This window comes from Salvia splendens, chromosome 9 (assembly GCF_004379255.2).
Source record: "Salvia splendens isolate huo1 chromosome 9, SspV2, whole genome shotgun sequence".
Taxonomy (NCBI): Eukaryota; Viridiplantae; Streptophyta; class Magnoliopsida; order Lamiales; family Lamiaceae; genus Salvia; species Salvia splendens.
The window spans coordinates 2,365,092-2,392,153 of NC_056040.1; the positions used below are offsets into that span (position 1 = coordinate 2,365,092).

The 27,062-nt window shown below is 38.2% G+C and overlaps 3 protein-coding genes across 7 annotated transcripts; 1 reads left to right on the top strand and 2 right to left on the bottom strand.

The window, feature by feature from the left end:
- Positions 1-2,206: 2,206 nt before the first annotated feature.
- LOC121746509 (putative pre-16S rRNA nuclease) lies at positions 2,207-5,548 on the bottom strand. Of its 5 annotated transcripts, XM_042140383.1 has the most exons (10): positions 5,287-5,548; positions 4,926-5,015; positions 4,714-4,802; positions 4,428-4,588; positions 4,259-4,316; positions 3,770-3,838; positions 3,581-3,676; positions 3,369-3,458; positions 3,026-3,105; positions 2,207-2,501 (listed from the first exon to the last, which is right to left on the bottom strand). In XM_042140383.1, the coding sequence occupies exons 4-9, from the start codon at positions 4,574-4,576 to the stop codon at positions 3,028-3,030; spliced, it is 540 nt and encodes a 179-aa protein (XP_041996317.1). In that variant the 5' UTR covers positions 4,577-4,588; positions 4,714-4,802; positions 4,926-5,015; positions 5,287-5,548; the 3' UTR covers positions 2,207-2,501; positions 3,026-3,027. The 5 variants fall into 5 exon arrangements, with proteins under 5 accessions (XP_041996317.1, XP_041996313.1, XP_041996315.1 ...); XM_042140379.1 differs by lacking the exon at positions 2,207-2,501 and having other exon boundaries at positions 2,601-3,105; XM_042140381.1 differs by lacking the exon at positions 2,207-2,501 and having other exon boundaries at positions 2,601-3,105; positions 4,681-4,802.
- A 7,926-nt stretch (positions 5,549-13,474) lies between these two features.
- Positions 13,475-16,614, top strand: LOC121749024 (calcium-dependent protein kinase 26-like). The gene is made up of 7 exons (XM_042143633.1): positions 13,475-14,664; positions 15,164-15,307; positions 15,384-15,536; positions 15,617-15,732; positions 15,805-15,972; positions 16,049-16,273; positions 16,367-16,614. The coding sequence occupies exons 1-7, from the start codon at positions 13,839-13,841 to the stop codon at positions 16,490-16,492; spliced, it is 1,758 nt and encodes a 585-aa protein (XP_041999567.1). The 5' UTR covers positions 13,475-13,838; the 3' UTR covers positions 16,493-16,614.
- Positions 16,615-19,081: 2,467 nt separating this feature from the next.
- LOC121748960 (fasciclin-like arabinogalactan protein 16) lies at positions 19,082-22,081 on the bottom strand. Its single transcript, XM_042143552.1, has 3 exons — positions 20,616-22,081; positions 19,514-19,642; positions 19,082-19,406 (listed from the first exon to the last, which is right to left on the bottom strand). Exons 1-2 carry the CDS (start codon positions 21,910-21,912, stop codon positions 19,569-19,571), a joined length of 1,371 nt encoding a protein of 456 aa, XP_041999486.1. The 5' UTR covers positions 21,913-22,081; the 3' UTR covers positions 19,082-19,406; positions 19,514-19,568.
- Between the last annotated feature and the right edge of the window lie 4,981 nt (positions 22,082-27,062).

The following is a 27,062-nucleotide window of genomic DNA, read 5'->3' on the forward strand; positions in this document are numbered from 1 at the left end:
AAATACTAATATTTGAGATTTGTGTAAAATAAAACATAAATTTAAATATTTTAAAGCATGTTTTAAAACATGTTTTACAAATTTAAATATTTATTAATGAATTAGAAATTTCTAATTTATTTATTTATTATTATATTAATAAAAATTTAATATATATTTAATATAAAATTGAATGTTATTTTTTTAGTTATCTATATTATAAAAATAATCAATGAAATTGTCCAATTAGGAGTCAAACAAATAGAATTATAAAAATTTTATCAGGTTTTCGGGTCTGACCCTAACGGGTTGCGGGTTAATCGGATGCTGGTTAATCGGGTTGTAATTTTATCGGGTTAGAAATTTTCAACCATAACCCTATAAATTTGGCGGGTTATTCGGGTCAGCCACGGGTTGCGGGCTGCATTGACATCCCTAATTGCTCCCATCCAACCAATAAAATGACAAGGAAAGAAAGAGACCCGGCATGGCAAAAAACTAAATAAATTAATCTTATATTGATAATGGATTTAAATTAATAAATGTGGGTGTCTAAATTATAGTACTCACAGATCGATATATATGATAAGTAATATACAAGCATCCAATGTGGATTTTTTACTAAATTTTCCAAAAGAGAAGGTTGTAATATATCCTTCCATTGTTGATATATAGAAGTCTACTTAGATACGAACAAATCTTCATATGATGTCACAGCCCAAAATCATTAATTTTATTTAAAATTATTTATTGTTAATTATTAAATTTTGAAGATGTGGAGTATTTGAAAATTTTGTTAAAAAAAACAGTATGTGTCTAGTTTTCCCCTTTAATTAGAAGAATGAATTTGAAATAAAGATGTGGCCTTATAAATGAACTCACATATTAAAAAATAATTAACTTTTTAATGAGCACTTAGTCCACAAAAATTATTATTGATAACAAAAAAGTTTATTATTCATCAGTGATATAGGTCGGTCCAAGAAATTTAAACCAAGAAATGTTGACATTAAATACTACTATTCATATTAATTGGAGTGGTTGTGAATATAGGAGTATTTAATATTTATTTGCACCAACTTTTTTATGTGGGGACGCACTTACATTTCGATTCCTATTATACCTTAAATTTTAGTGTAATCAATAAAAAATAGAAAATAATTTATAATTTTAAATTAGCCCATGTTCTGCTATTTTTATACGAATATTTTTTAAAATATATATACTTGTGTTATTAATTTCATATATTAATGTTATATTATTATGCACATAAAATCCGCGTTTAATAGCTGGCACTACTACTCCTAACTTTCAAAGTATTAAAATATTTTGGTTGACTAATGTTGGCTGCTTTTTAAGTGACCAATAGAATTATGAATAGGTTTATTAATCCTTATACTTTTGTTGAATTTTTTATTTTACATAATTTTTATTGCAAAAAACATGAACTTAAGTTCAAGCTTCATGTGCAGTGAATTTTCTATAAATTCGGTTTTAGTTTGAGAAAAAATCGAATTTGTGAGAAATTTTCTATACGATCTAAGTTCATAAAATTTTTGCAATTAAATTTTAAGTTCATGTAAAATACTAACAAATTCTGAGAAAGGTTGGTAATCATATCTCTAATACTATTTGTGTATACTTATCACTCTCACATCGTCAGCAGCATGCACTTTGTAAAGAAACAATATTATGTGGTGGATTTTCTATCATGGCTTTTTGGTCAAAAAGGTGATTTGAATATCCATAAATTAAGCTTCCATTTTATTATAAATTCTGTAAATAAGGCTCCAAGATGTGATGTCATTCTGCACTTATCACTATCCAATCTTTGCAACATAAAATTTCAATAAAGTGAAGTTAAATATCGAGTGTAAGTAGATTGATCCTATATATGTCACATGTATTACAGCTCCTAATTCATTAAATAATCATTCAGCTAAATACTGAAGTCATGTCGAATAATTGCCATCATTTGAAACCAGAACAAAACTAAAGTCCACCCAAGAAGAAATGAACTTGAATATTTTTTGGAGATATTATTACTACTTTGAAGATTGAAGCCTATTTAAGTCATGGGCTATGACTAATATGTGCATTAGTTTGACAAATGAGTTGAGTCATACTCAAAGTCAGTTATTGTGGCTCACTTGGGACTAAATCTAATTGGTGGAATTTCATTCACAAATCAAACATTTGAAGTAATCATGTCTCAAACGATAAGAGATGTCACAAACAAGTGAACATTTTATTAATGCAAATCAAACAACATAGATAGATAAATCACACCATGCGATGTGAGTAACAAAGTATATCTGAAAATACAATGGTCTGTAAATCATACATATAGGGCTCGTTTCATCGCGTGATAAAAAGAACGACGGACAGGTATGATTACCATATGGTGTCGGACGCTGATGTGTTATTTCACTCGGAATAGTAACAGATACGTGGATATTAAAACACTCCACGTGCTAAAAATTGTATGATTTTGCCACTCCATAGTGTTCGTGAGTCGAGATCTGATACGAGTGTTCCCGTATCAATGAAGGCTGGCGGCTGTCCACCGGAGGACTCTCGCCAATTAGGGTTGACGAAAGGAAGAAATCTTGCGCAGAAAGTAAAGAAACGAAAAAAAAGGAATTTTGATATTCTATATCCTCTTCTCAATGAGCAAAATCCCTATTTATATTATCTAGGACCCTAGGTTTGGTTCGACTCGATCATTCCGGGAAAGAACCAACAAGAAAACCCGAAACGGAGCTTATAATTACGCTCGACTCTAAATATTCAAATAATAATGTTTTTAGCAAAAAAAATATAACAAAAGCAATAAAAATAAGTAGACTCAGCGAGAGACAAAGTCTCCAAATCTAACGGGTGGCCTCGACTGCCGTTTGGGGCGATCTTTCCCTCACATTAGCCTCCACTCGCACTTTCCGTCCTCTGTCACTGGCTACCTCAGGTTGAGGTTCCTCCGGATCAGCATGTTCCTGTTGTACCACGTCCTCGCTGGTCTCTGCTATGGCTTCGCTCGTATCAAGATCATCAGTCAATTTTTTTATCAAGCAAATTTTCAGTTTCTTGATTTAGACCTCGACTTCTGCTAGCAAAATCCAGGTAACCCTGCCAGAGATCAAAAACTATACTCACTACGACATACAGCTCCTACGAATATTTTCAGTTTCTTGATTTAGACCCCGACTTCTGAGACAGGACTTTCATGTCCTTGTCTTTCAAATACTTATAGACAAGAATTTGCAAGGAAGGTGATATGACTTTTTTTAGGAGAATATTCGTATGAAATCTGTGCAGTAGAAATGCATGATCCAGTTCAAGCAACATACCCTGTGTAACTAAAAACCGGAGAGGGGAGATTGGATTGATACCTGAAGGATTCCTACAGCAGCAAATTTGTCCATAATTGTCTTGAGTTGTACTGGATGTAATGTCAAAGGCTTCAAGAGAAACTCAACATTCTGAAACATTCATCAATTAAATTGGTTCAGCTTGTGCAAATGAGTATTTTCTCAAATCACGAAAAAAAATTACCCTTTATCAGTGACTAACCAAAAATAAAGCAGAAACAAGAAGCTTTCACCTTTGATGTAAAGCACTCATCCCAGAATGTGTACTTTAAATCTTCAAACTTCCCTGTTTTATTGAGATCATCGATAAAAAGCTTCACTTGCACTGCCTGAATAATTTGCATATTTGAAACTCAGAAACGGAATATTGAAGTGAGTGAAAAAATAAGGTAAACATGATGTGCAAGATGAGGGTAACACACATCTGGGTTGCTCTTATGCCTGTCGAAAGGATAGCCAATGACAAAGCCTTCCAGGGAAAGTCCAGAGATCTGCATGTATAGTGAATACACAAATAAACAACAAACATAATATACACCGGCATGTGAATCCTCAGTTGAGCACACAAGGGAGACACAACTACACCAACCATTTCATGGCAAAAAGTTGAGAAACACGAAAACAACTTTAACAGTGAATCACGTAAAGGGGTATAAATAGTAGCAAGAAGATGCCAGCGTGTCAAAGACTCAAGCTTCCACAAACGTCACATACATGTTAAAATCACTACTTTCATTATATCATGGTTGCAAATCACAACTGGAAATTCTGTGGTAGCAGCAAAATCTGCTATTTACTGAAGACAAGCACTGCCCGATTAGCTTTCTAGAAAGTTTAGCATTTTATTTAATCTAAATCAATCAAGAGTCCAAATGAATGAATGATCAATCAAGAATATAGAGAAGGCTAACCAAAGTCTGGAAATCGGTAGATATCAGGTCGATATTTGTTCTTTTACGTACTAGGACACTGCAGGCAAACAAAAATCCACATCACATAAATTGGAATGTGCATATTTGCAAACAGCTAATGAGTCCTTTTTAGGGGGAAATTGTGAAACAGACAAACTGGGGCATTAACCTTAAGGGCGATGCTGTTATGTTATTAGCATCGGAAACAGAGAGGCCGATGTACTTATCACCTACATCCAAGCCAAGCAAACGGCCTCGTTTGACCTCACTTGACTTTAAAAATTCTTGATACAATTTCAGTGGCTTCAAGTACTTCATCTGTATCAGTTTCTGCACAATCAGCCACATTAATGACTGTTAGAGCTAAATACTAGTAAGACAAATGGGGGAATACAGTTCAACAAAGTTTATAAATATTGTACCAATGAGATACTATTTTGCAAACATGCATTCACCTCAATCAGATACACAAAACTGCAAATATCAAACTTTGCAAGCTCATTTCTCTTCAAGCATAAATCATCAAGGAGATTTTCCTTAATTTCTGCAAATTCACAAGCATGAGTAAAACCACTAATAAGTTCAAAAAAACTAAATTTCTGCAAATTGAATAAGGAATTTCAATGCGGCATAAACTTCTATTATTTCATGATATAGATAGGATTACAGTGTATTGGATGTCGCCGGGAGAGGGTGAAGGCAGCGTTACAAGGAGGCGCGACTACGGCTGAATCAAGTCGTTAAGCGCAGCAGTAGGCTGCAAACATCAATTTAGCCGTATGTATACACGTATATATGCCAACAAAATTCCACTTTTGAGAAATCATTTACTGTACAAAATTTCCACTCATACGTAGTACTGTATTGATTACTTCTTTTATTCTGATGAACGCTTTAACAAAAATGCATTACTCCATTTTTTGTTGGTGACTGTTAATAAAATATGTTTTCTCGTCTCCAAAAACGTAACCCTATTAGTTTAAAGCAATTAAATATAAATTCAAATCCTTCTCATTAAAATTACGTACCTCCACACCGATTTGATGAAACGAGCTAGGGCGAAGAGCGGCTGCTAAAGAGTGGAGGCGGAGGCGGAGGCGGTGAAGAGGCGCCGGGAAGAGGCAGCGGCGAAGTGGAGGATGGAGGTGGAGGTGGAGGTGGAGGTGGAGGCGGCGGCGTAGAATGTGAGAATTTGAGAGAGCAGATTGATTTTTGGGAGCGGAGCACAGAATCGTTGGAGGGAGCAGATTGAAATTTTAGAGAAATTGGGTGTTTAAGGGTGGTTTGTTGAATTTGTAATTATTCGGAGGGAAATTTTTGCACAATCACCGAAATTAATGACTATTAGAGCATCCGCAGCGGTGGCGAAAGACGTCACCGCCGTCCGCGCCGTTGGCAAGGCGCAGGACCGCCGCCGCTGCAGCCGCGCCGCTGGCACGGCGCTGCTCGATGTATCGAGCACGTCCGTGCCAGCGGACGCACACGTGGCGCGCTCCCATTCGTCAACGGCATAGCCGTTGTGTTTAAACTTTTTTTTATTTTTTTTTAAAAATCGGTATTTAATTATAAATAATGCTAAAAAATAAAAAAAAAATATTTTCCAAATCCCAAAAATATGGCCGTTTTTTTCCCGTTTTTTCTGAATTTTTTTGATTTTTTTTTATTTTTTTTTCCCCAAAATCATCTATAAATACACACATTCATCATCCATTTATCACATCAAATCATCTCTCATTCATCTCTCATTCATAATTCTCATACAAACTATCAACACATTCATCCCCCACTCAAAATCTCAAATGGATTTCACCCATATTATGGCGGAAGCGGAACGCGAAGAACAAGAATACTACGAACAACATCGTGCCGCTTACGAAGCATATGTCGCGGCGAATACCCCTGCTCCTCCTCCTCAACGAACCAGATCAAATCGACGGTACATCCATCGTGACCGGGAGGGAGCCCACGAAAGGCTCGTTGCCGACTACTTTGCCGACCAGCCGCGGTTTCCGGCAGATTACTTCAGGCGCCGTTTTCGCATGTCAAAGCGCTTGTTCATGCGAATTGTCAACACATTGTCCGCACGTGTTGAATACTTTCAAACAGGTGTAGATGCAGCCGGCCGGCAAAGTATCACGGCGTTGCAGAAGTGTACGTGTGCCATCCGACAACTCGCTACTGGGCAAACGGCCGACATGTTCGACGAGTATTTGCATATCGGTGAGTCCACTGGAATCCTATGTTTAAAGAATTTTTGCGAGGGCGTTCGTTCTGCTTTTGGGGATGAATTCCTTCGAGCACCCACCACTGATGATTGCCAACGGTTGCTTCGTCTTCACGAATCAGTCCATGGCTTTCCCGGAATGCTTGGCAGCATTGACTGCATGCATTGGAGGTGGAAGAATTGTCCGACTGCTTGGAGGGGGCAACACTTGAGCGGTCACAAAGGCGGCGGCCCAACGCTTATCCTTGAGGCGGTCGCCGACTACCGCCTATGGATTTGGCATGCATATTTCGGCGTTGCTGGATCCAACAACGACTTGAATGTGCTATATTCGTCACCACTCTTCAATGATGTGATGAATGGTGTAGCACCGGCGATCGACTTCACCATCAACGGAAATATATACCGCATGGGTTACTATCTCGCCGATGGTATCTACCCAAGGTGGTCGACGTTCGTGAAGACGCTCCACAACCCGCACGACCCGAGACGGGTTCTTTTTGCGCAGCGTCAAGAGTCAGCGCGGAAAGATGTCGAAAGAGCCTTCGGGGTCCTTCAAGCTCGATTCAACATTGTGAAGGCCCCGGCTCGGCTGTGGTACGTGAATAATATCGCCGACATCATGTTCACGTGTATTATATTACACAACATGATTATAGCCGACGAAGGGCCGAGGGCGGCTAGCTTCTACGACGAGGACGAAGCCGGAAGCTCAACAGCGAGGTCTCCCCTACGCCGAGGCGAGCATACGACGGTTGGCCAGAGGATCGAGACAAGACACACAATGCGCGATACTCGAATCCACAATCAACTACAAGAAGACCTAATCAACCACATGTGGGCGAAATTCGGCAACGAGTAGTGTCATTTTTAATTTTTAGGATTTTAATTATGTAATTTTTAATTTTTAGGATTTTAATTATGTAATTTTTAATTTTTAGGATTTTAATTATGCAATGTTTAATTTTATTTGTCATTTGTAATATTTATTGTGGGTTTTAAATGAATTTTAATATTATGGAAATGTTTTTGTGTAATTGAATTTTATATTAATTGTGCTCGTCCTTGCGGAAGAGCACAGTTGTGGGTGTTGTGCTCTTGCCAGAGAGCAGGCATGAATAGTATCGCCCGGGCCCACAACCGTGCCGCTGGGAAGAGCACGGTTGTGGATGCTCTTAGGCCATCCACAATAGGCGCCCAGCGACCGCCCAGCCGAGCGTCGGCGCTGGGCGGTTCGCTGGGCGATCTATTGCAGCCGCCCAGCGGGCGATTGGAGAGAGAAACCGCGCAGCGCTGGGCGGTCGCGTGGCGCTGGGCGGTCCGTTCGGCGCTATTGCAGCGCCCGGATCGCCCAGCGCACCGCCTAGCGCGAAAAAATAAATTTTTTTTTTCGAAACACTATATATACGCGCTTTGTTCGTCATTTTCCCGTATATGTCTCGTAAATTAAATTTCGCATATTGTGTGATTGTTAATTATTTCATTTTGTATATATTTGTTAATAGTGATGTGGATAGTATTATTAATGTTTCTCGTATATGTCTCGTAAATTAAATTTCGTATATTGTGTGATTGTTAATTATTTCATTTTTATATAATTGTTATTAGTGATGTGGCTATTGATGTGGCTGAGCTATTTATGATGTGGCTAGGCTATGGCTGGACTATTTATGATGTGGCAGGAGGATTTTTAGTGCTGATGATGTGGCAGTGGCTAGGCTATGGCTGGGCTATTGCTGGGCTATTCCTATTGTGGATGGCCTCTAAAAGACAAATGGTAGAATACAGTCCAAAAAAATTGACAAATACAGTATCAGCAAATACAATACTATTTTGCAAACGAGACACAAAACTGCAAATATCAAACTCATTTCTCTTGAAGCATTTCCTTAGCAACTGAAAATTCACAAGCCTGGAATCAACCATTAAGTTTCACCAAAACCACTAATAACTTCCCAAAACTAATTCTTTGCAAATTGAAAAGGAATACTCATAATAAAAGAGAAAGTGATGTTGTTGATTTATATATTTTTTGTGATATTCGAATAAGATCAAATGAGATGTGATGCTAAATTCTTGTGCTCATACCAATAATATTTTCATGGGAATTTATTCAAAAACACACGCACAAATCACAATACAACAATAAGATTACAAACCCAACCTCTCAAAGTAGTAGAAAGGATTAGTTTGGAATCCAAAGCACAAACCGCTTTACTAAAATCCATTCAAATCCTAATAGTAGGTCGGGTGGGTATAGTTGGGACGGAGACAGGCAAGGAAAGAGGCGAGGATTCCACGCACGATGGCTCCGCGCCGGGCGGGAGTGACGAACCGCTGGCCTGCTTCGGGAAGTGTGTTGACTTTGAGTTGGGGACAATCTAGTGTTTGTTTGGGAAGAGACATGATTGATTGTAATTGTAGTAAAGTGATGACTAAAATGATTCTGTTTTTTCAAGAGGTGCCTTTTTTTTATACTCCAGTAAATGGGAAAGAATGTTGAAATTAAGGCGGCGGTTTTGGGCTATAAATAACTCGTTTTAATTTTGTTAACTCAATGTTTTACTTGTTCCTTCTTTATCACATTACCACGCGGTGGTGAACGATTTATAAGGAAAATTAATATATAATGTTAGGCAACTATGGATGTGGAACCGGTCAATTCAAATTAGCCATTTAAACTTCAAGATTGGTAAATGAGAAGGGGAAAAATCAAAGCATAAGTGGGTTTGATATTGCAACGATTTATAAATAATATGCTTCTCTCTAAAAAATTTGGATTCACGGTGGTGTGGTTAATGAGAGCCCTACCTACTATGAGGATGAACGTGCCCAACCCATCCACCCACGTTGCTCAAACGCAAGAGACGGTGCAACAAGTACATTGAGCGTTTTGGGTGTATAGTTCAAGCATATCCGGCGATCATGAAATGTTTATTGCGTATGTATTACTAAGGTTATCCGCAACGTTGTATCTTATCCGTCTTTTAATCGTCTCATCTTTTAACTATTTATGGGCATCACTGTACTTTTCACTCCATCTCTTAACTAAAAGCACTTGCAACCCTTCATCTCTTATCCGTCTCTTAACCATCTCATCCCTTAACTATTCATTTAATTTCATTTTTAATTTTTATTTCCAACAAATTCAATTAATAAAAACACACTTCATTAAATAAAATAAAAATACAACTTAAAATTTAAAAAAAGCACACACATAATTAAAATTCTAAAAAAATAAAAATTACATAATTTAAAATACAATTTTATAGAAATTAAAAACACTACTCCGTCGGCGAATCCCCCCCCGAAGGCGGTGGCGGTGCACTCAAGCTACCTGGAGGCGGAATACCAATTTGTCTTGTCATATACTCAATTCCGGCAAGATGGACTTGATATTGTGGAGGCATCATGCGGGAAGTGTCCGCCATCGTGGCGGTCAAGTAAATGGACAATAGAGTGTTCGAGCCCGAGACCGAGCCCGCGCTGGCTTGATATGTGCATTAGTTTGACGGCGCCCAGGGGAGGAGCCTTCGCCGCCTTGGTTCCTTGCGGCCGACGGCGCCCAGGGGAGGAGCCCCCTGCATCGGTGGTCGTGCCCTCAACCTCTTGTGAGGCGCTGCCTGACCCGCCCTCACTAGACGAGTATTGACCACCCGTCGTGTGCTCCGTGCACTTCGAGCTCGAGCCCTGGCTGGACTGGACACCGCTGGTCCACCTTTCAACATCTTTGACGGTCTCCCAAACATCGACATGTTTGAATTTTTTTGCCGTTGTCGTCAAAGAAGACTCGCAAAGCCGCTCTCATAATGTCGGCTCCAATGGCTCCGCTTTGGTAATGAGCAGCTTCATTCTTGTAGATGCCGCAGAATTTTTTGACATCTCTGTCGACTCGGTCAAAGTGACTTCAGAGCATCTTCATGGTGCGGCGGCGGGACCCCTTTGGTTTGGTCTCGTTGTAGGCGTCGGTGACCTTTTCCCAAAAATACTTTCGGGTTTGTTGATTCCCGACGATGAGATCGAATGATACGCTTACCCAAGCGTTGAACAGAGCCATCGTGTCCTTGTGGCTATATGGATGACGGCCTACATCCTCCTCCTCCCCACCCGCCTCCTCATCTTCCTCCACGGCGTCGAATGCGCGACCCCTGGAGCTTCCACCGCCTCGTCCTCCTTCCGGATTGGGTTCATCAGGATAATCCTCCCTAATTTGGGATAATCCCTGCGAATACCTCGGGGCGGAGGGACGAGCGTATGCATCCACATCAAAATGGGATGGTTGGTACGCTGCCGGCGTCGACGAGCCTTGGGTGCCCGACGTCGACGAACCGGAACAGGAACCACCCTAGATATTGAACATGCCCCCCAGTCGCCAAACGCGTTTATGTCAAAGCCGCCGGAGCGGCTAGAGTTTCCGTCGCCGGATATTTTGTGATGAAAATTGGAGAGGTGAGATGAAAATTGAAGAGGAAATGGAGATGATTTGAGAAGAATAGATGTTTGTTTGTGTGTATAATGAGGATGAAAGAGGAGTATTTATAGAGTAAAAAAGAAAAAAAAAAGAAAAAAAATACCGAATTTAAAAAAAATGATTTATTGCGTCACTCCCACTCGCCGGCCGGCGAGTGGGCATCACGCCTAGCGCCAGCGCGCGCCAACCTTCTCGCTGGGACGAGACGCGGGGCTGCAACGCCGTCTCGTCTCGCAGAGACGAGATAGAGATGGCAACGAGACGCGTTGCGGATGGCCAAATAATGCGCATTCAATTTTTTGTATACATGGATTTTCTGCATAAGAATAAGATAATAACCGAAGATGAAGGAGAACTAGTAAGTGATTCCAACTATGAGGAACCAAACTGTAGCTCGGCATCTGTCCCCCAAAATCCATCACATGGTGCACCATATAAAATTTAAGCATATCAAAGTCGATGCGATTCTACTCACGATAAATGAGTTCACCACCAACTCCAACTTGATCACACGGAGAATTTTGAGCACACCCACTCAACTGTTGTTGACTTTTCTTTTGTAATTTTAACTATGTAATCAATTTATTTTAATCAAATTATTATTCTCTATACTATTTTCTCTAAGACAGTAATTTTAACTATGTAAGAGAGTAATTTTGACTATATAATCAATTTTCTATTTTTGGTTTTACATAGTGGCTCTAAAAACTGGTTGTAAACTATTTTGTTCCGATTTTACAATCAAACTATTAATTTATTTAAATTTTACAAACTAGTACTATTAATTAAAATAGTGCATTAGAGCAATTTCGAAAGACTGGTTGTACAAGAAAGATTAGACCTTAATGGGTTGGGTCGTTAATTGGTCAATCCGATAACGACCCAACTCGCAGGATTTACCACCCCTAAGAAAAATTGGTCTCTAACTCCTTAACAAATGCTCTTTGCCCTCTTTCCTCTTACGAGAGGCATAATTTCTATGATACGTGTTAACCTCTAATAAATACTTCCTTCGCCGTGAATAGGAGTCTCATTTCTTTCCGGCACGAATTTGAAAAATGTTAAGAAAAGTGGGTGGAAGAAATTTAGTGGAATATGAGTCTCACTTGTACATATACGTGTTTTAAATTATAGAGTGCAATGGGGATTGAAAGTCGGAGACATGGAAGAACCTTTGTCGTGGAATACGCAAAGCAGCACAACAACAAGAGTCAATTGAGCAATTGTATCTTGTATCTCCCTTCGGATTAGTGGCTCAACCTCAACAAGCATATCAATAGGATTAGATATTACATTAGTGATGAGCTCGTCATTGGCCAAGATCAGATCCATTTGCGTACAGAGTGAGTTTTTGAATGGATAATTTTTGTTGGAGAATGAAACAGGAAGATGTAGTTGTATTTATAGAGTTTCTAATTTGGTAGTATTAAAAAACGTCCCCACCATCGCTTGAAAGAAGCAAGCATTAGCCAATATAAAATGCAATGCCCGTGTGTGTGAGTTGGCCTAATGGTAGATATAGTTAATGTCTGAGATCACCGCGGGCAAACTTAAAGAAAAACAAAATGTATTCAGAAAACACACGCACAAACAAACCGAACTTCAATCGCAGTTGTATATAGAAGATAAATAAATAAAACATGACAAGAATACATATAACTCCAGATTGATAAGTTATCTATTCTATCAAACTATCCCTTCGAAGATGCTTAATTGGGACAGAGCCAGTTAAGGAGAGCGTTCTTCGCATCAGTGAAGAAGTTCGAGGAGGAGAGGATTGCGCGCATGACGCCTCCTTTATACACAAACATTAAGATTAAAAAGTTCGTGTATTCATGTACAAATAACCCTCAAATGCATAATTGTGAACGCTGGCAGATGAGACTTATATGAAAATATGCAATAATGCAACCAAGAAGTAAAGTTTTGTTAAATCAATCATAGGTTTATTTTTATGTGTGTGTTTGTTAGTGTTAACAACTCCAATTAAATTTATAAAAGCCAACGAGGATGCCCACGCCGGCTAAAAAGTTGGAAATATCACATTTCTAATATTTTACACAAGACATGCAAACCATAATTAATCATGCAAATACTTAGTTGCTCACCACGATCATAGTACTATAATTTATTATCCACTCAATATGTATGCAATCAATTGAAAATGTATATAATTAATTATTCATTTAATGCATATTAATTTGGTAGGATAGAATAATTCATTTGTGTTGAAGTTATATGAACAAAAATGACTTAAAAAATATATGTTCAATATGAATGCAATCAATTAAAAATATATATAATTATCCAAACTAAGATTTTTATAAACCAGTCTACAAAATCGTAACATGAAATCCTTAGAAATTGTAATGAATATTAATAACGGGATATTTATTACTCCCATTAATAAATAAGAATCTTTAATTCATAATTACGACTTAAACACATAAATTGATTAATAAATTCAGTTTTTTTCCCAGCTTCCAACAGAAAAACCTACCTCATTCCTCATCCCCTCCATCCCCCTCTCCCCATTCTCTCACATTTCAATAAAACAGGAAGAGATGATTCAATCCTAAATCAAATATTCTTCACACAAGGGGAGAGAGACTCTCTCTCTCACACACACACACACATAAGTATATACTATATAATTCAAAACCCTTCCCATTTCCTCAATCGCCATTTTGAATTCTTCTATTTCAACATTTGTTCTTGAATTTTCAATCATAATTTGGGTTTTTTCTGGGGTTATCAAAGCTCCCCCCCTTTTTAAGCTGTTTCAACACTTTTCCCATTTTCACACACTGATTTTGATCACACACATCAAGATTTCACAAATATGATTAGCATGTGATTTTGTACATAACCAAAAAAAGAAAAGAATGGGAAACAAGTGTAGCATCAATGCAAAGAATTGCTGGTTCTCCACAATATCACACACACTATGGTGGGCTAAGTGGCCAACCATGCTCTCTTACCATCACAAGAAAGATAAAGATGACACCTTTATACCCATACAAACAACCCCTCTTCCTCCTCCCCCTGTCCAGACCACCCCCCCTCACCCCCCCAAGATGGAGCTTGAGGCACCCCCACAGCCCCCTCCACCCAAGGCAGAGCAAAAGGAAGAATCTTTACCACCCCCCGAGCCCAAGAAGCCTCTGGTTTTCAAGAGGGCTGTGAGCGCCGGCCTTCGGGTGGACTCTGTGCTGAGATCCAAGACAGGGCAGCTCAAGGAGGACTTTGAACTTGGGCGAAAACTCGGGCATGGCCAGTTTGGGACGACGTTCCTCTGTGTTGAGAAGGAGACCGGAAAAGAGTATGCTTGCAAGTCCATTGCCAAGAGGAAGCTGCTGACTAGGGAGGATGTGGAGGATGTGAGGAGGGAGGTGGAGATCTTGCACCACTTGTCGGGGAATTCGAATGTCGTCTCTATCAAGAGGGCGTACGAAGATGCCACTGCGGTCCATGTTGTGATGGAGCTGTGTGGAGGGGGTGAGCTCTTTGATAGGATCCTCAAGAGGGGGCATTACTCGGAGAAGAAGGCTGCCGAGCTTACTAGGACTATAGTTAGTGTGATAGAGACATGCCATTCTTTGGGAGTGATGCATCGGGACCTCAAGCCCGAGAACTTCCTTTTCGTGAATGAGGACGAGAATTCGCCTTTGAAGACCATTGATTTTGGACTGTCCATGTTTTTTAAGCCAGGTAATGTATATGCCTCTTGTTTTATCATATTTCTTGGCTTAGATCTTTACTATATGTTGTAGTGAATGTTGGTGTTGATGTGTAGTTATTATGTCTAAGAGAATGTGATGGTTTTAGTTGCAAAAAGTGGATTAGAACAATGAGATCTTAATTGTTAAGCTATAGTTTCCATCTTTTGATTAGTATAAAGTTACAGATGTTTTCTGTTGAAGCCCTATTTTTCCTGCATCAACTTGGTATAAAAAAGGGCCTTTTAAGGGGAAGATGGAGTCAATTCTAACATGGTGTCGGAGTAGGCCCAAGTCGACGTGTATATGTGTGGTCCACGTTGTAGGGACCGATGTAACATATCCTTCTAATACTGTATTCATAGCACAAAACTCTCTGTTATTTTGCTTTACTTATCAAAAGTTGTTTATATGCTGAAGATTGCTTGTCATAGTTCACCATTACTTGGTTTACGAGGCTGAGCAATATTTGGATTGACAAACAACGACAGGGGATATGTTCTCGGACGTGGTTGGAAGCCCTTACTACGTTGCTCCAGAGGTGCTTTGCAAGCACTATGGATCCGAGGTAGATGTTTGGAGTGCCGGTGTCATAGCGTATATCCTTCTCTGTGGCGTGCCTCCGTTTTGGGGAGGTAAGTTGTGATACCATTGTTTTCTGTTTACCCAGCCTTGAACAAATTTCCCATGCTTGTGCTTACATTTTGGCAGAGACTGAGCAAGAAATATTCGAAGAGGTTTTGAATGGATCCATTGATTTCACCTCGGAGCCATGGCCTGGCATATCCGAGAGCGCCAAGGATCTCGTGAGGAGGATGCTCCTGCGTGATCCCAGGAAGCGTATCACAGCTCATCAAATTCTTTGTGAGTACTTAAATTTTGTTGGCTTCCTTATGTTTGAGGCTCAAATGTGATGACATTAAAGGCGTTTTCGTTTCTTGCAGGCCATCCTTGGGTGCAGGTGGAGGGAGTAGCGCCTGATAAGCCTCTCGATTCTGCAGTTTTAAGCCGTTTAACGCAGTTCTCAGCTATGGACAAGCTCAAGAAAATGGCTCTAAGGGTATAATGAAATCTTAACTATTTTGACAAAAGTGGCAAGTTTTTGACTAAATTTTGGAAAATGAATTTGTAGGTGATTGCAGAGAGTCTGTCTGAAGAGGAAATAGGAGGGCTGAGGGAAATGTTCAAGATGATAGATACAGATAACAGTGGTTACATCACATTTGAAGAGCTCAAGGCTGGTCTTGAAAGAGTTGGTGCTGATCTCAATGAATCTGAGATTTATGATCTCATGAAGTCTGTAAGTGGAATGAATATTACCATCATCTAGTCGAAGGAAACGTGTGCGTTGCAGTTGACATTTTAGACGTGTGCAGGCAGATGTGGACAACAGTGGGAGCATAGACTACGGGGAGTTCATAGCAGCAACGCTGCATCTGAACAAGATCGAGAGAGAGGACCATCTCTTCACGGCCTTCTCCTACTTTGACAAGGATGGCAGCGGCTTCATCACACACGACGAGCTGCAGAAGGCGTGCCAAGAGTTTGGCCTACAAGATTCTCATTTGGAAGACATCATCCGCGAAGTTGATCAGAACAATGTAATGAAATTCTTGTTGCTTTTCATCATTTTTTAGTCATGGAAAGCACATGACATGGCTTGAATTTATTTTTTTTCGCGTTTTTTGTTGCAGGACGGCCGAATAGATTACAACGAGTTTGTGGCGATGATGCAGAAAGGGAATGCAGATTATGGGAGCAAGAGGAATCTGAGTAACTTTAACATCAAGTTCAGAGAGGCTGCTGTCAAAGGTTCTTGACATTAAACAAAAAGAAAAAGAGTAATGTTTGTGATTCCCTTTGTCAAATTATTATGATATTTGTATAATTTGAAGATTTATGTGCATATAGAATTGTTTCAAGGAAACTACAGTTTGGTGTATAACCACAGCTCTCAGATGCTTTAGTTATGTTGTGTCTAACTCAAATTCAAGCATGAACTGATTTTTATCTCAAATTGGCTATAAATTAAGGGAAATATGAATATAACAGTCAATGAATAGAGCATAATGATTTTCTAAGTTGTAGTTTTTGCAAACTGCAGCCCAATTCTTTTTTAGCCCTTTCCCTATGTTATATTTGCATTGCATAACTGTAAGGCCCACTGAAGTTGCTAAAATGGAAGATTTGGGCTTTGGCCCATTAAAAGAAATAGTATACAATTTTTTTAATTGACATTTAGATTTTGGGCAGTCTGTTCATTCGGATATCGGGTAACGGGTATCAGGTACCCTATACACGCAAATGTCCGGGTTAGAGTAGGGTATTTAAGTATTAATGAATGGGTTAGAGTAGGGTATTTAAGTATTAATGAATAAGTTTATTATTAAAATGATGGCATGAATAAAATTATATTTTTGTGAATGAAATGTCATGGAATATGAGAATGAAAGTCAATTTATAAGTACTACTTTTTTCTTTATAAATTGATGTTTTTTATGAACAACTCTTTTTGTATTTAAATTAATTAATACTCCCACGTATGTGAAAAGAAGTTCTGTTTTCCCATTTTGGTTCATCCGTGAATATGAGTCCCGATTCATAATTACTATAAACAGTAAAGAAGCATTACATTCCATTAACTCATTCCACACATATATCATTTAAAACTAATTTATACAAGTGAGATTTATATTCCACTAACTTTCCTCCACCTATTTTTCTTAACATTTCTTAAAATCAATGCCGGAAAAAAAATGAGACTCATATTCATAGGCGGAGTGGAGTGAGTAGTACAATATTACTATTACATGACTCATATATCAATACTACAATAAAAGTACCATGTTTTTATTTGTCTCGACCAACCAAAAACCCCACAATCAACATCTTATTTAAGATGTTGGAATTTTTTAAAAAAATATCTTCTACCGACTCATTTCGCATTAATGGAAACAGCTGACATTTACGAGTTCCTTTTTCGATTGAGATCTAAAAATATTTTTTTCTATTATTTTTTGTCTAACATTACATATCGAGCACATATATATAATGCAGATTCACAATATATATATGCACTATTAGATCACAATATAATAATCCCACTAATAATTAGAGAAAGGTTGTGCACGTGAAATGGAAGAAGATATTAATTTAAGTAGTAAATTAAACTTGGAGAATTATTATTTACCAAATGCTCAAACAAAGAATAAAGTGAATTGAGTTGAGTGTTGACATTGCAAAGTCACATTCAACCCCACCAACTAATCATTCCATAAACTAATAACCACGCCATATAAAAATACGTGATTAAATTAGTTTATCACATGGTTAAGTCATCATTAAGTTCACCCTAAACTAATTTGGGTGTCCCGCAGCCAGTTAATTACTTTTCCTTAAATCATTTTTATTTGAGTTATATTTATAATTATTTTAAATATATATAATGAAAATAAATATTTATGGGATGTAAAAGAATATAATGAAAGAATTCCCACAATATGCAATTTTCATAATGTATGGTTGGAGTACACGTTGAAATGACCGATGATTAAATAAGAAGACAAAAAAATAAGAAGAGAATTATAGTGAAAGTTATAATCTGATAATGAAATTACACTCCATACTCATGAAAGTAAAGTTTTAATTTTTAAAAAGTTAATTTGGAAAGATGAACTATTAAAAGGTAAGTAGTTGAATTGGCTATGAAGTAAATAATTAAGTTGTAGGAAAGACAAAGAGGGTTGTTTGAAAGAACTATTGTGGAGACATGCAACCAATAATTGATAATTATAGTAATACTATAAGTTAGATATGATGTCTCCATCCATCTCTTATATTAGACGCAGCATCTTAATTTTTTGTGAAAACCATATTAGCATCTACCACTTAATAAGCTGTCTTTTTCAGACATGAGACATTATTAATTAATTTGTTATTTTTAAGGGCAAATCCGTTCATGTTCTAAGGGCAAATCGAACTTGGGAAGTTCTAATAATTGATGGATCTTAGACTCGTGTAATAATACTCCCTCCTTCTCAAGGAAGATGACTCCTTCCCTGGGCGGTACGAGATTTTATGCAACTTTATTTTGTGTGTTAAGTGGAGAGAGTAAAGTAAAAGATATGGAATAAAGAAGAGATAAAAAATGTTTCCAATTTTAATAATTGGTCATCTTAGTTGGGACAAACTAAAAAAGAAAGTGGGTCTCAAATGATAACTCATATACTCATTCACCAAATTTATAATTCAAACCAACTCTAGTACTAGGACAACAAAATGCGATGCTATTACAAGTTGTAATTAATGGAAACCTCGGAGATTAAGAATGTACCAAAAATGAAAGCATATGTCATGTCCACTGAAATTGCTTGTACTATAAATAAAGTGAGTTATAAAAAAGAAGGTCCTTTCCATCCACACAAGGACAACAAATAATGTCCATTATTAGAAGTAAAAAAATGAAAAAGTAGCTCTCATCACAAGATTTTCTTGACATTCTTAAAACAGAGGCAAACCCTCTTTATAAAAAAACAAAAAAAAAGACTATATATTTGTGCATACACTGGCTGTCGGCGGACCAAACTTACTTAAATACAAATAAAAAAATGGGTATGTAATTACAGTATTTATACCAAAATAACAAAAACCAAAAAAAGAAAAAAAGAAGAAAAAAGCTCTCCTGTGGGGTTCAACCTTGCTCATGCACAGACAGACATTCACCATCCTAAAAATCTGCCAATTACAATGAACAATTATGTTATTAACTCAAAAATAAAATTATAGGAGTACTACTAATTCTTGATGAAAAATTAGTAGTACTTAGTAAATATGACTCTCACCTTTTCTGCAGCTATCATTTACTTTTCATAATTTTTTTAATCATAGTATGAAAATTTAATGACAGGTGGAGAAGTGATGATTTTGCCCAACAGCCCCAAGCATTCTGCATCCCAATTCAAGCAGCTTCCCTGCAAATTATTATTCAAAAAAATTATAAGAAATCAAGCCACATGTCTCCAATTATTTTCTTTTTGGAAGAATAAAAATATTGTCATTCCAGCTAATTTAGCAGTGGACTTAATCATATGAATTATATTTATTTGTGTTTCTATAGTATAGTCCAAGATACTCACTATTTTTAAAGAAGACTTATCATAAACCACACAAAATACAGTGTTTTTTTCCCTATAAAAGTAGGGTATTTAATCAATATTTCTAATTTATCAAATTACAGGCTGGTCTCAACAATTGAAGCTTTTGTTAGAGTCAAATAAATGAATAATTTATTATGGAAAACAACAGCTGGACTAGGCTGGAATCTGGAATCATTCTTTTTATGATCCACTGCGCGCTACCCCATCCTACTTACGCTGCACACGCAACGCGACGCCACTCGTTTGCCACATCACTGTCCACTCATGAGGCTCCACCGTGTTCCCGCCACTACTTGATTCTTCCCACCCCAATTTTGCACCGACAAATTTCGCCACCTAATTTCGTTACTAGCTTCTTAAATAATTTAATTGTTTTTACTAAAATATGCGTATTTATTAGGGCTACAACTCGATTAATTAATGGAGAAGCACTAATGTGATTGTAATAGCCTGCCTAATAGAACAGCATAGGATGCTAGTTTCATAAATTAGAGGCTAATTGCTCTATTACTTGAATTAAAATGTTTAATTAGTGACTTAATAATAAATTATGATTAATGATAAAGAGAGAAAAAGGAGCTAATTAATGTGCGTAAAATTTCAGCAACTGAAATTCGCCGGAGGCACCTCAACTTCCCACCGGAAACACAAATTACGGCGACGCTTGCCAGATAACTAAGTAATTACTCTCTATTTCACCAATCAATCCTTGAAAAACCAAAACCCCCAATTTGTAACATCAAATTTAATCAATAATTTGCAAATAAAGGTTAATAAACGAACATACCTCTTCTCGGTTTGGAAACGACCTTGGCGACCGGAGCAGATTTGGGGGCGGCGGTCTCCGCCGCCGGGAAGAGGACACCGTCGATTCCTTGAACAGAGATTCTGCCGTCGGTGTAAATGTCGGGATCGAAGAGGTAAGCGGAGGTCTCGCCGTGGCCGAATTTCACCGAGCCGTCAGCCTCCTCCGCCACCACTTTATGCGGCAGTCTCAGCGTGTCGTATTTTACCTTCCCGAACCTCCTCACGGAGTTGTACATGCTCTCCTCCGTCTGGTACTCTGGAATCAGATGATAATACATGATCTGCTCCGGCGCTCCGGGCTCGCTGAGCTGGTCGGTGGTGAGCTTGGCCATGGCCTCGTCGTTGGGCGCTAAAACCGTCAGCACGTAGCCCTCGGAGACCAGGCGCCCCATCTCGGTGGCGAGCGACGTCAGATTTACCAAAATATCCGCCATCTCGTTGTAGCCGCCGTAATGCAGGAGCGTCTGGATGAAGTCCTTCACCTGGCTCTCGCCGTCGAAGTGGTGGTGCGGGCCCCCCGGCCCGGGGGCGGGAGCCGGAGCGAGGGAGGGGCCCGGGGCGAGGGCGTCGTAGACAGATAAAACCGGCGGGGCGCCGGCGGGGACGGGCGGCGCCGGTTTTTTCAGGCGGTGAGTCCGCGGATCGACCTCCGGTGCCCCCTCCGGAATCACGGCGGAGGTCTCACGGAGGCTGCGGCGCGAATTGAACTCGTGCTCGACGGATTTGGGGATGAGGAGCCTCTCAATGCCGTGGATTACTCCGTCGGGGCGGACGATGTCGTCGGATTTGATAACCCTAGCCGTGCCGACGATTTTCTGGCCGTTTTTCTCGTGGAGAGGAATCAATTCGCCGGCGGCGTCGCGGCAGAGGCTGGAGTGGAGCACCGGCTTCTTCCTGGGGCCCACCGGCCAGTGATTGGACTGAATGCGGGTCGGAATCATGTGGAAGAGGAGCAGATTTTGGAGCGATTTGAGATTCCGCGGCTCGAGCAGAAACCGCTTGAATTCGGGATCCAAATCTCGCTCCAATGCCTCGTTCCTTGGGGCGAATATGGAGATGTTGTGGCTGGTGACGGCGTCTTCGAGCGTTTGCAGCAGGAGAGCCTTCTCCACGAGCTCAGAGAGCTCGGTGTAGTGGGAATCGAGGAGAGCTACGAGGACTGAATTGGAATTGATCTGGCCGGCGGAATTTGCCGGCAATGCGGAGGCGGTGATAGAGAGAAGGGCGAGGAAGGCGAGGGAGAGGAGATTGGAGGCGCCATAGATCTGAGAATCCATGGCGATTGATGAATTTGGGGGTTTCTCTCTCTAGGAAAATAATGCTGCAAGTATAAGTTAAATGGGTGTGTTTTGTGTGTGTGTGTGTGTGTTGATTTCTCTCTCTACTGTGGAAGAATATAGTGAGAGAAAATATGTGGAGTTGGTTTGCAGAGATGAGGTTTGGTTATATCATATGCTTTTTTTTTAACCTTTTTCATGTTTTCTTTCTCTTGCAAAATCACTTGGAGTATAATACTTATTTTTTGTATTTAATTAAAATTGTTAATGCATGTAACAATTAATTATATTAGTTTTAGTGGGTAGTGATATCTATCCATCTCGTAGTGGAGTATAATGAAAATTTTTCAAAAATAAAAAAGTGGACCAATTTTATAAAATGAATTAAGATGGCAAAACAAAATTATTTTATGAGAACGGATGAGATAGTATAATTGTAAACATACCATTGTAGACTGCAGTTAATGGTTGAAAATTTTGGATAGGAAATAGGGTAAATTGACAAAAAAAAATAATGAACTTTAGTTAGTGTTGTTAGTCCAACAAGTTTAAGAAGTAGTTGTAAAAATAAGTAGTAAATTTTAACATTTTCAAATTTCAGTTTATGTTTTATTTATGTTATTGATTTGACATGAATGTCTTAAATTGATAAAATGGTTGAATTAACTGTTTTAAGCGCACTGCAATAAAATTTACGGATTCTCATAATTTTTCAGATGTAATATTGGACACAATTTTACTCAAATTAGTTTTGTAATAAAAGTGACAAAAATGTTAAAATTCATACAATTTTTATTGATGATTTTAAAATTATGGGATGAACTAGAATTTGACACGCTAATCATATCCAAAATAATTAATTTTCCTTATTAAGTTAATACACCCTAATCTTCTCTTAAATGTATTTCTATCATTATATAGATAAAATAAGATGCATAGTATAAAGTAAAGGGACCTAGGTGTGTGAAGGAATAGAATTGTTTGCTTGAGAGAGGGGAATAATGCAGCTAAGTTTACTCTATTTTTATTTTATGCAAACATTTACACTAATAAGTTTTTATTTTGTTAGAAATGAGCTGGGTGAGGGTCCACACGGAGTCACATAAAGTTATAGTTATTCTAATTAAACTTAAAAGAGTAATTTCGTATTTATTTTTTTTGCATATTGCTACTATACATTATTATATCTTTTTTATATTGGCATGTTTCTTAATTAGCTCATCCCACCCTTCTTCACACCGTCACACCGTCATTCGCCGTTGTAAAAAAGTATTGTCATTTTAGAGCATCTGCGACGCGTCTCGTTGCTGTCTCTATCTCGTCTCGGAGAGACCAGATGGCAGTGAGACGGCGTTGCAGGGATACGTCTCGGTCTTGTCTCGGCGGGTGTCTCGTCCCGGAGGGACAGCTGGCGCGACAGCTCGCCACGCGCCAGCGCCACGTGACGCGCGCTGACGCTAGGCGTGACGCTCACTCGCCGGCCCGCGAGTGGGCGTCGTCACGCTGATGCAATAAATCATTTTTTAAAAAATTGATTTTAATTAAATAATAATAATAAATTTAAACGATAATGTTACCGTTTTCAATGGTATTTTTTTACTCTATAAATACTCCTCTTTCATCCTCATTATACACACAAACACACATTTATTCTTCTCAAATCATCTCTTTTTCCTCTCCAATTTTCATCTCAAAATGTCCGGCGACAGAAACGAGGGCGGCTCCGGTGGATATGACTTGAACACGTTTGGCGACTGGGGGCATGTACAATGTCTTGGGTGTTGCTGGTTCCGGTTCGTCGACGATGGCGGCGTACCAACCACACTATTTTGATCTGGATGCATACTCTTGTCCCTCCGCCCCGAGGTATGGGCAATCGCAGGGATTATCCCAAATTAGGGAGAATTTTTCGGATGAACCAAATTCGGAGGGAGGACGAGGCGGTGGAAGCTGCAGGGGTCGCGCATTCGACGTCGTGGAGGAAGAGGAGGAGGAGGCCGAGGAAGAGGAGGATATAGGCCGTCATCCATACAGCCGCAAGGACACGATGACTCTGTTCAACGCTTGGGTCAGCGTCTCGTACGATCCCAACATTGGAAATCAACAAACCCGCAAGTGTTTTTGGGAAAAGGTCACCGACACCTACAACGAGAACAAGCCGTCTCGGTCCCGCCGCCGCACCATGAAGATGCTCCGCAGTCATTTTGACCGAGTCGACAGAGATGTCAAAAAATTTTGCGGCATCTACAAGAATGAAGCGGCTCAATACCAAAGCGGAGCCAGTGGAGCCGACATTATGAGAGCGGCTATGCGAGTCTTTTTTGACGACAACGGCAAAGAATTCAAACATGTCGATGTTTGGGAGGCCGTCAAAGACGTTGAAAGGTAGGTCGGTGGTATCCAGTCTAGCACGAGCTCGAGTTCGAAACGCACGAAGCACACGGTGGGTGACCAATACTCGTCTAGTGAGGGCGGGTCAGGCAACGCCTCACAAGAGGTTGAGGGCATGACCACCGATGCAGGGGGTTCCTTTCGTGGGCATCGTCGGCCGCAATTGACCAAGGCGGCGAAGGCGGCTAGAGGGAGGAGGGGGCGAGGCGAATCAAGCCAGGCGGGCTCGGTCTCGGGCTCGAACATCCTATTGTCCATATACTTGACCGCCACGATGGCTGACACTTCCCGCATGACACCTCCCCAATATCAAGCCCATCTTGCCGGAATTGAGTATATGGCAAGACAAATTGGTATTCCGCCTCCAGGTAGCTTGAGTGCACCGCCACCGCCTTCGGGGGATGATTTGCCGGCGGAGTAGTTCTACTCAATTTCTATAAAATTGTATTTTAAATTATGTAATTTTTATTTTTTTAGGATTTTAATTATGCGTTTTTTTAATTTTTAAAATTTTAAATTGTAATTTTATTTTATTTAATGAAGTGTGTTTTTATTAATTGAATTTGTTGGAAATAAAAATAAAAATTGAAATTGAATGAATAGTTAAGGGATGGTTAAGAGATGGAGGGTTGCATGTGTTGTTTCTTAGTTAAGAGATGAGATGAAAAGTACAGTGAGGCCCATGAATAGTGAAGAGATGAGACGGTTAAGAGACGGATAAGAGACAGCGTTGCGGAGGCCTTAAGAAAAAAATAAATATAGTACTATGATTTACTTATAATAATTCTTCTTCGTTTTTGAAATTTCTATTTTTGTCTAGTCGTAAAATAAATAAAAAAATACTAACTAAGAGAATAGTGGATGATTTTTTCATGGAATTGAAAATGAATAAGAATTACTATAATTAAGAGTAAATAATTGTCTTAAAATTGAAATACTGGTTTAGTTAAAGTCAACTTGTGATTAACCTAAAATAGAGAGGTTAACTAACGCACTAAATGACAAGTCAGACTACCTACACCGGCGGCTAAGCTCAGCTGATCGGCTCGGCTATGAAGCCGAGTCTCAGCAAACTCGGAAGCGGAGCTGTCACGTTGTATTTGTGTATAGTTTTTACGCCAAGGTAACTTTGGCATGGAGACTTAATTATTTTGTTTCACAATCTTTCAATTTAATAATATACTACTATTATTTTCAGTAAAATTTAATTATGAATTGGAAATATGATATAAGTACTCCGTAAGCAATAGATCCATCTAGCAAGAGCTCGTCATATATGGACAAGATATTGAAAAATATGTTGCTATAATATTACTTGATTTTAAATAAGGTCATTTCATATTTGCCTTTAACTACATGACTTTTACTTGATTCATGAATTGGAACATAAATTCAATTTTGATGTAACCATATGAAAATACATCAACTTTTAATTTATTTTAATTTTACCTAGAAAAATTTAGTTTCAAAGTAAGTCTTCTAAATTTTTTGCCAATTTGATTTCAAATTATTTTATTAGTATTGCATAATCCACACATACATCTCCACAGGATAATGGTGATATTTCAAATCAAACCACTCACAAAATTAATAATATATCACTTTTATATTGGTATTTTAATCAAGCAACTTACAATATTATATGGGAGAGATTTACATACTGATTTTAGTTTTTTATATTGATTTAAGATATTTTTGTTTTATTTTTTACCAACCTCTCTTAATTTAAAGCTTAATAATATGGGTTGATTAATCATTTTATGTTTCGAGATCAGATATATTATTAAATCAATTAAAATTTCAATTCATAGTTGACGATCCAGTTTAATGAAGTGGGATACTATATTAGAAGTTTAAATCCTAAAATGATAAATTGCTTACAAAATTAATTCAAATTTACCAAGTTAAAACTAGGAAATCGTGTAATGATGATACACACTTCACGTAACACAACCAATATTTTATGCCCACACAACACAATTCTACTAGCAATTGGTCTTCCTGCCATAAATTTTGTCACATTTTAATTAGATACGAAATTTAAAAAATTAATAAAAAGTGACTTAAAAAAATTAGTAAAATATCGATCTTATTTTTATATTTTAGTTTTATAATAAAATGTTAGTGAGATAAAGTTAGTGGAATACTGGAATATGAGGTTCACTATAAAAAATGGTAAAATACTGGAATATGAGATTCACTATAAAAAAATGGTAAAAAAGTGAAATGTAACAAAATTTTGTGGGACAAACAAAAATGAAAAAAATGTGACAAACTTTATGAGACGGAGGTGTACTTGATGTTTTCACTAAACAAGAAAATTTGAATTGAATTAAAATATCAAAACTTCAATTTTATTTCCACAAAATTGCAACTATAACACAATATCATTTTCATTGTACCAACTAGGAGTACCAAACACAAGAATAAATATACATATTAATTTACATAAAATAAAGTGGTTATATTTTGTACTGTTCTTAACCATGCCTACAATATTTTTATCTTTGAAATAATAAATAATATAAAATGTAATCATATAATTATGGCTTTGTTTTGGTGCGTGTACATAGAGATTGGTTGGTGCGACATTCACATTTAATAAGGACTTCTCTTCTAATTGTAAGATCTTCACACATCATCACTCACATTAATACTTTAAATAGTTTATTTATATAAATTTTTCTCTTAATCAATTGAATTTTGTTTGTATCTAAAAGCCATTTTGGCTATAAATTAATAACGTATATTTGATTTTT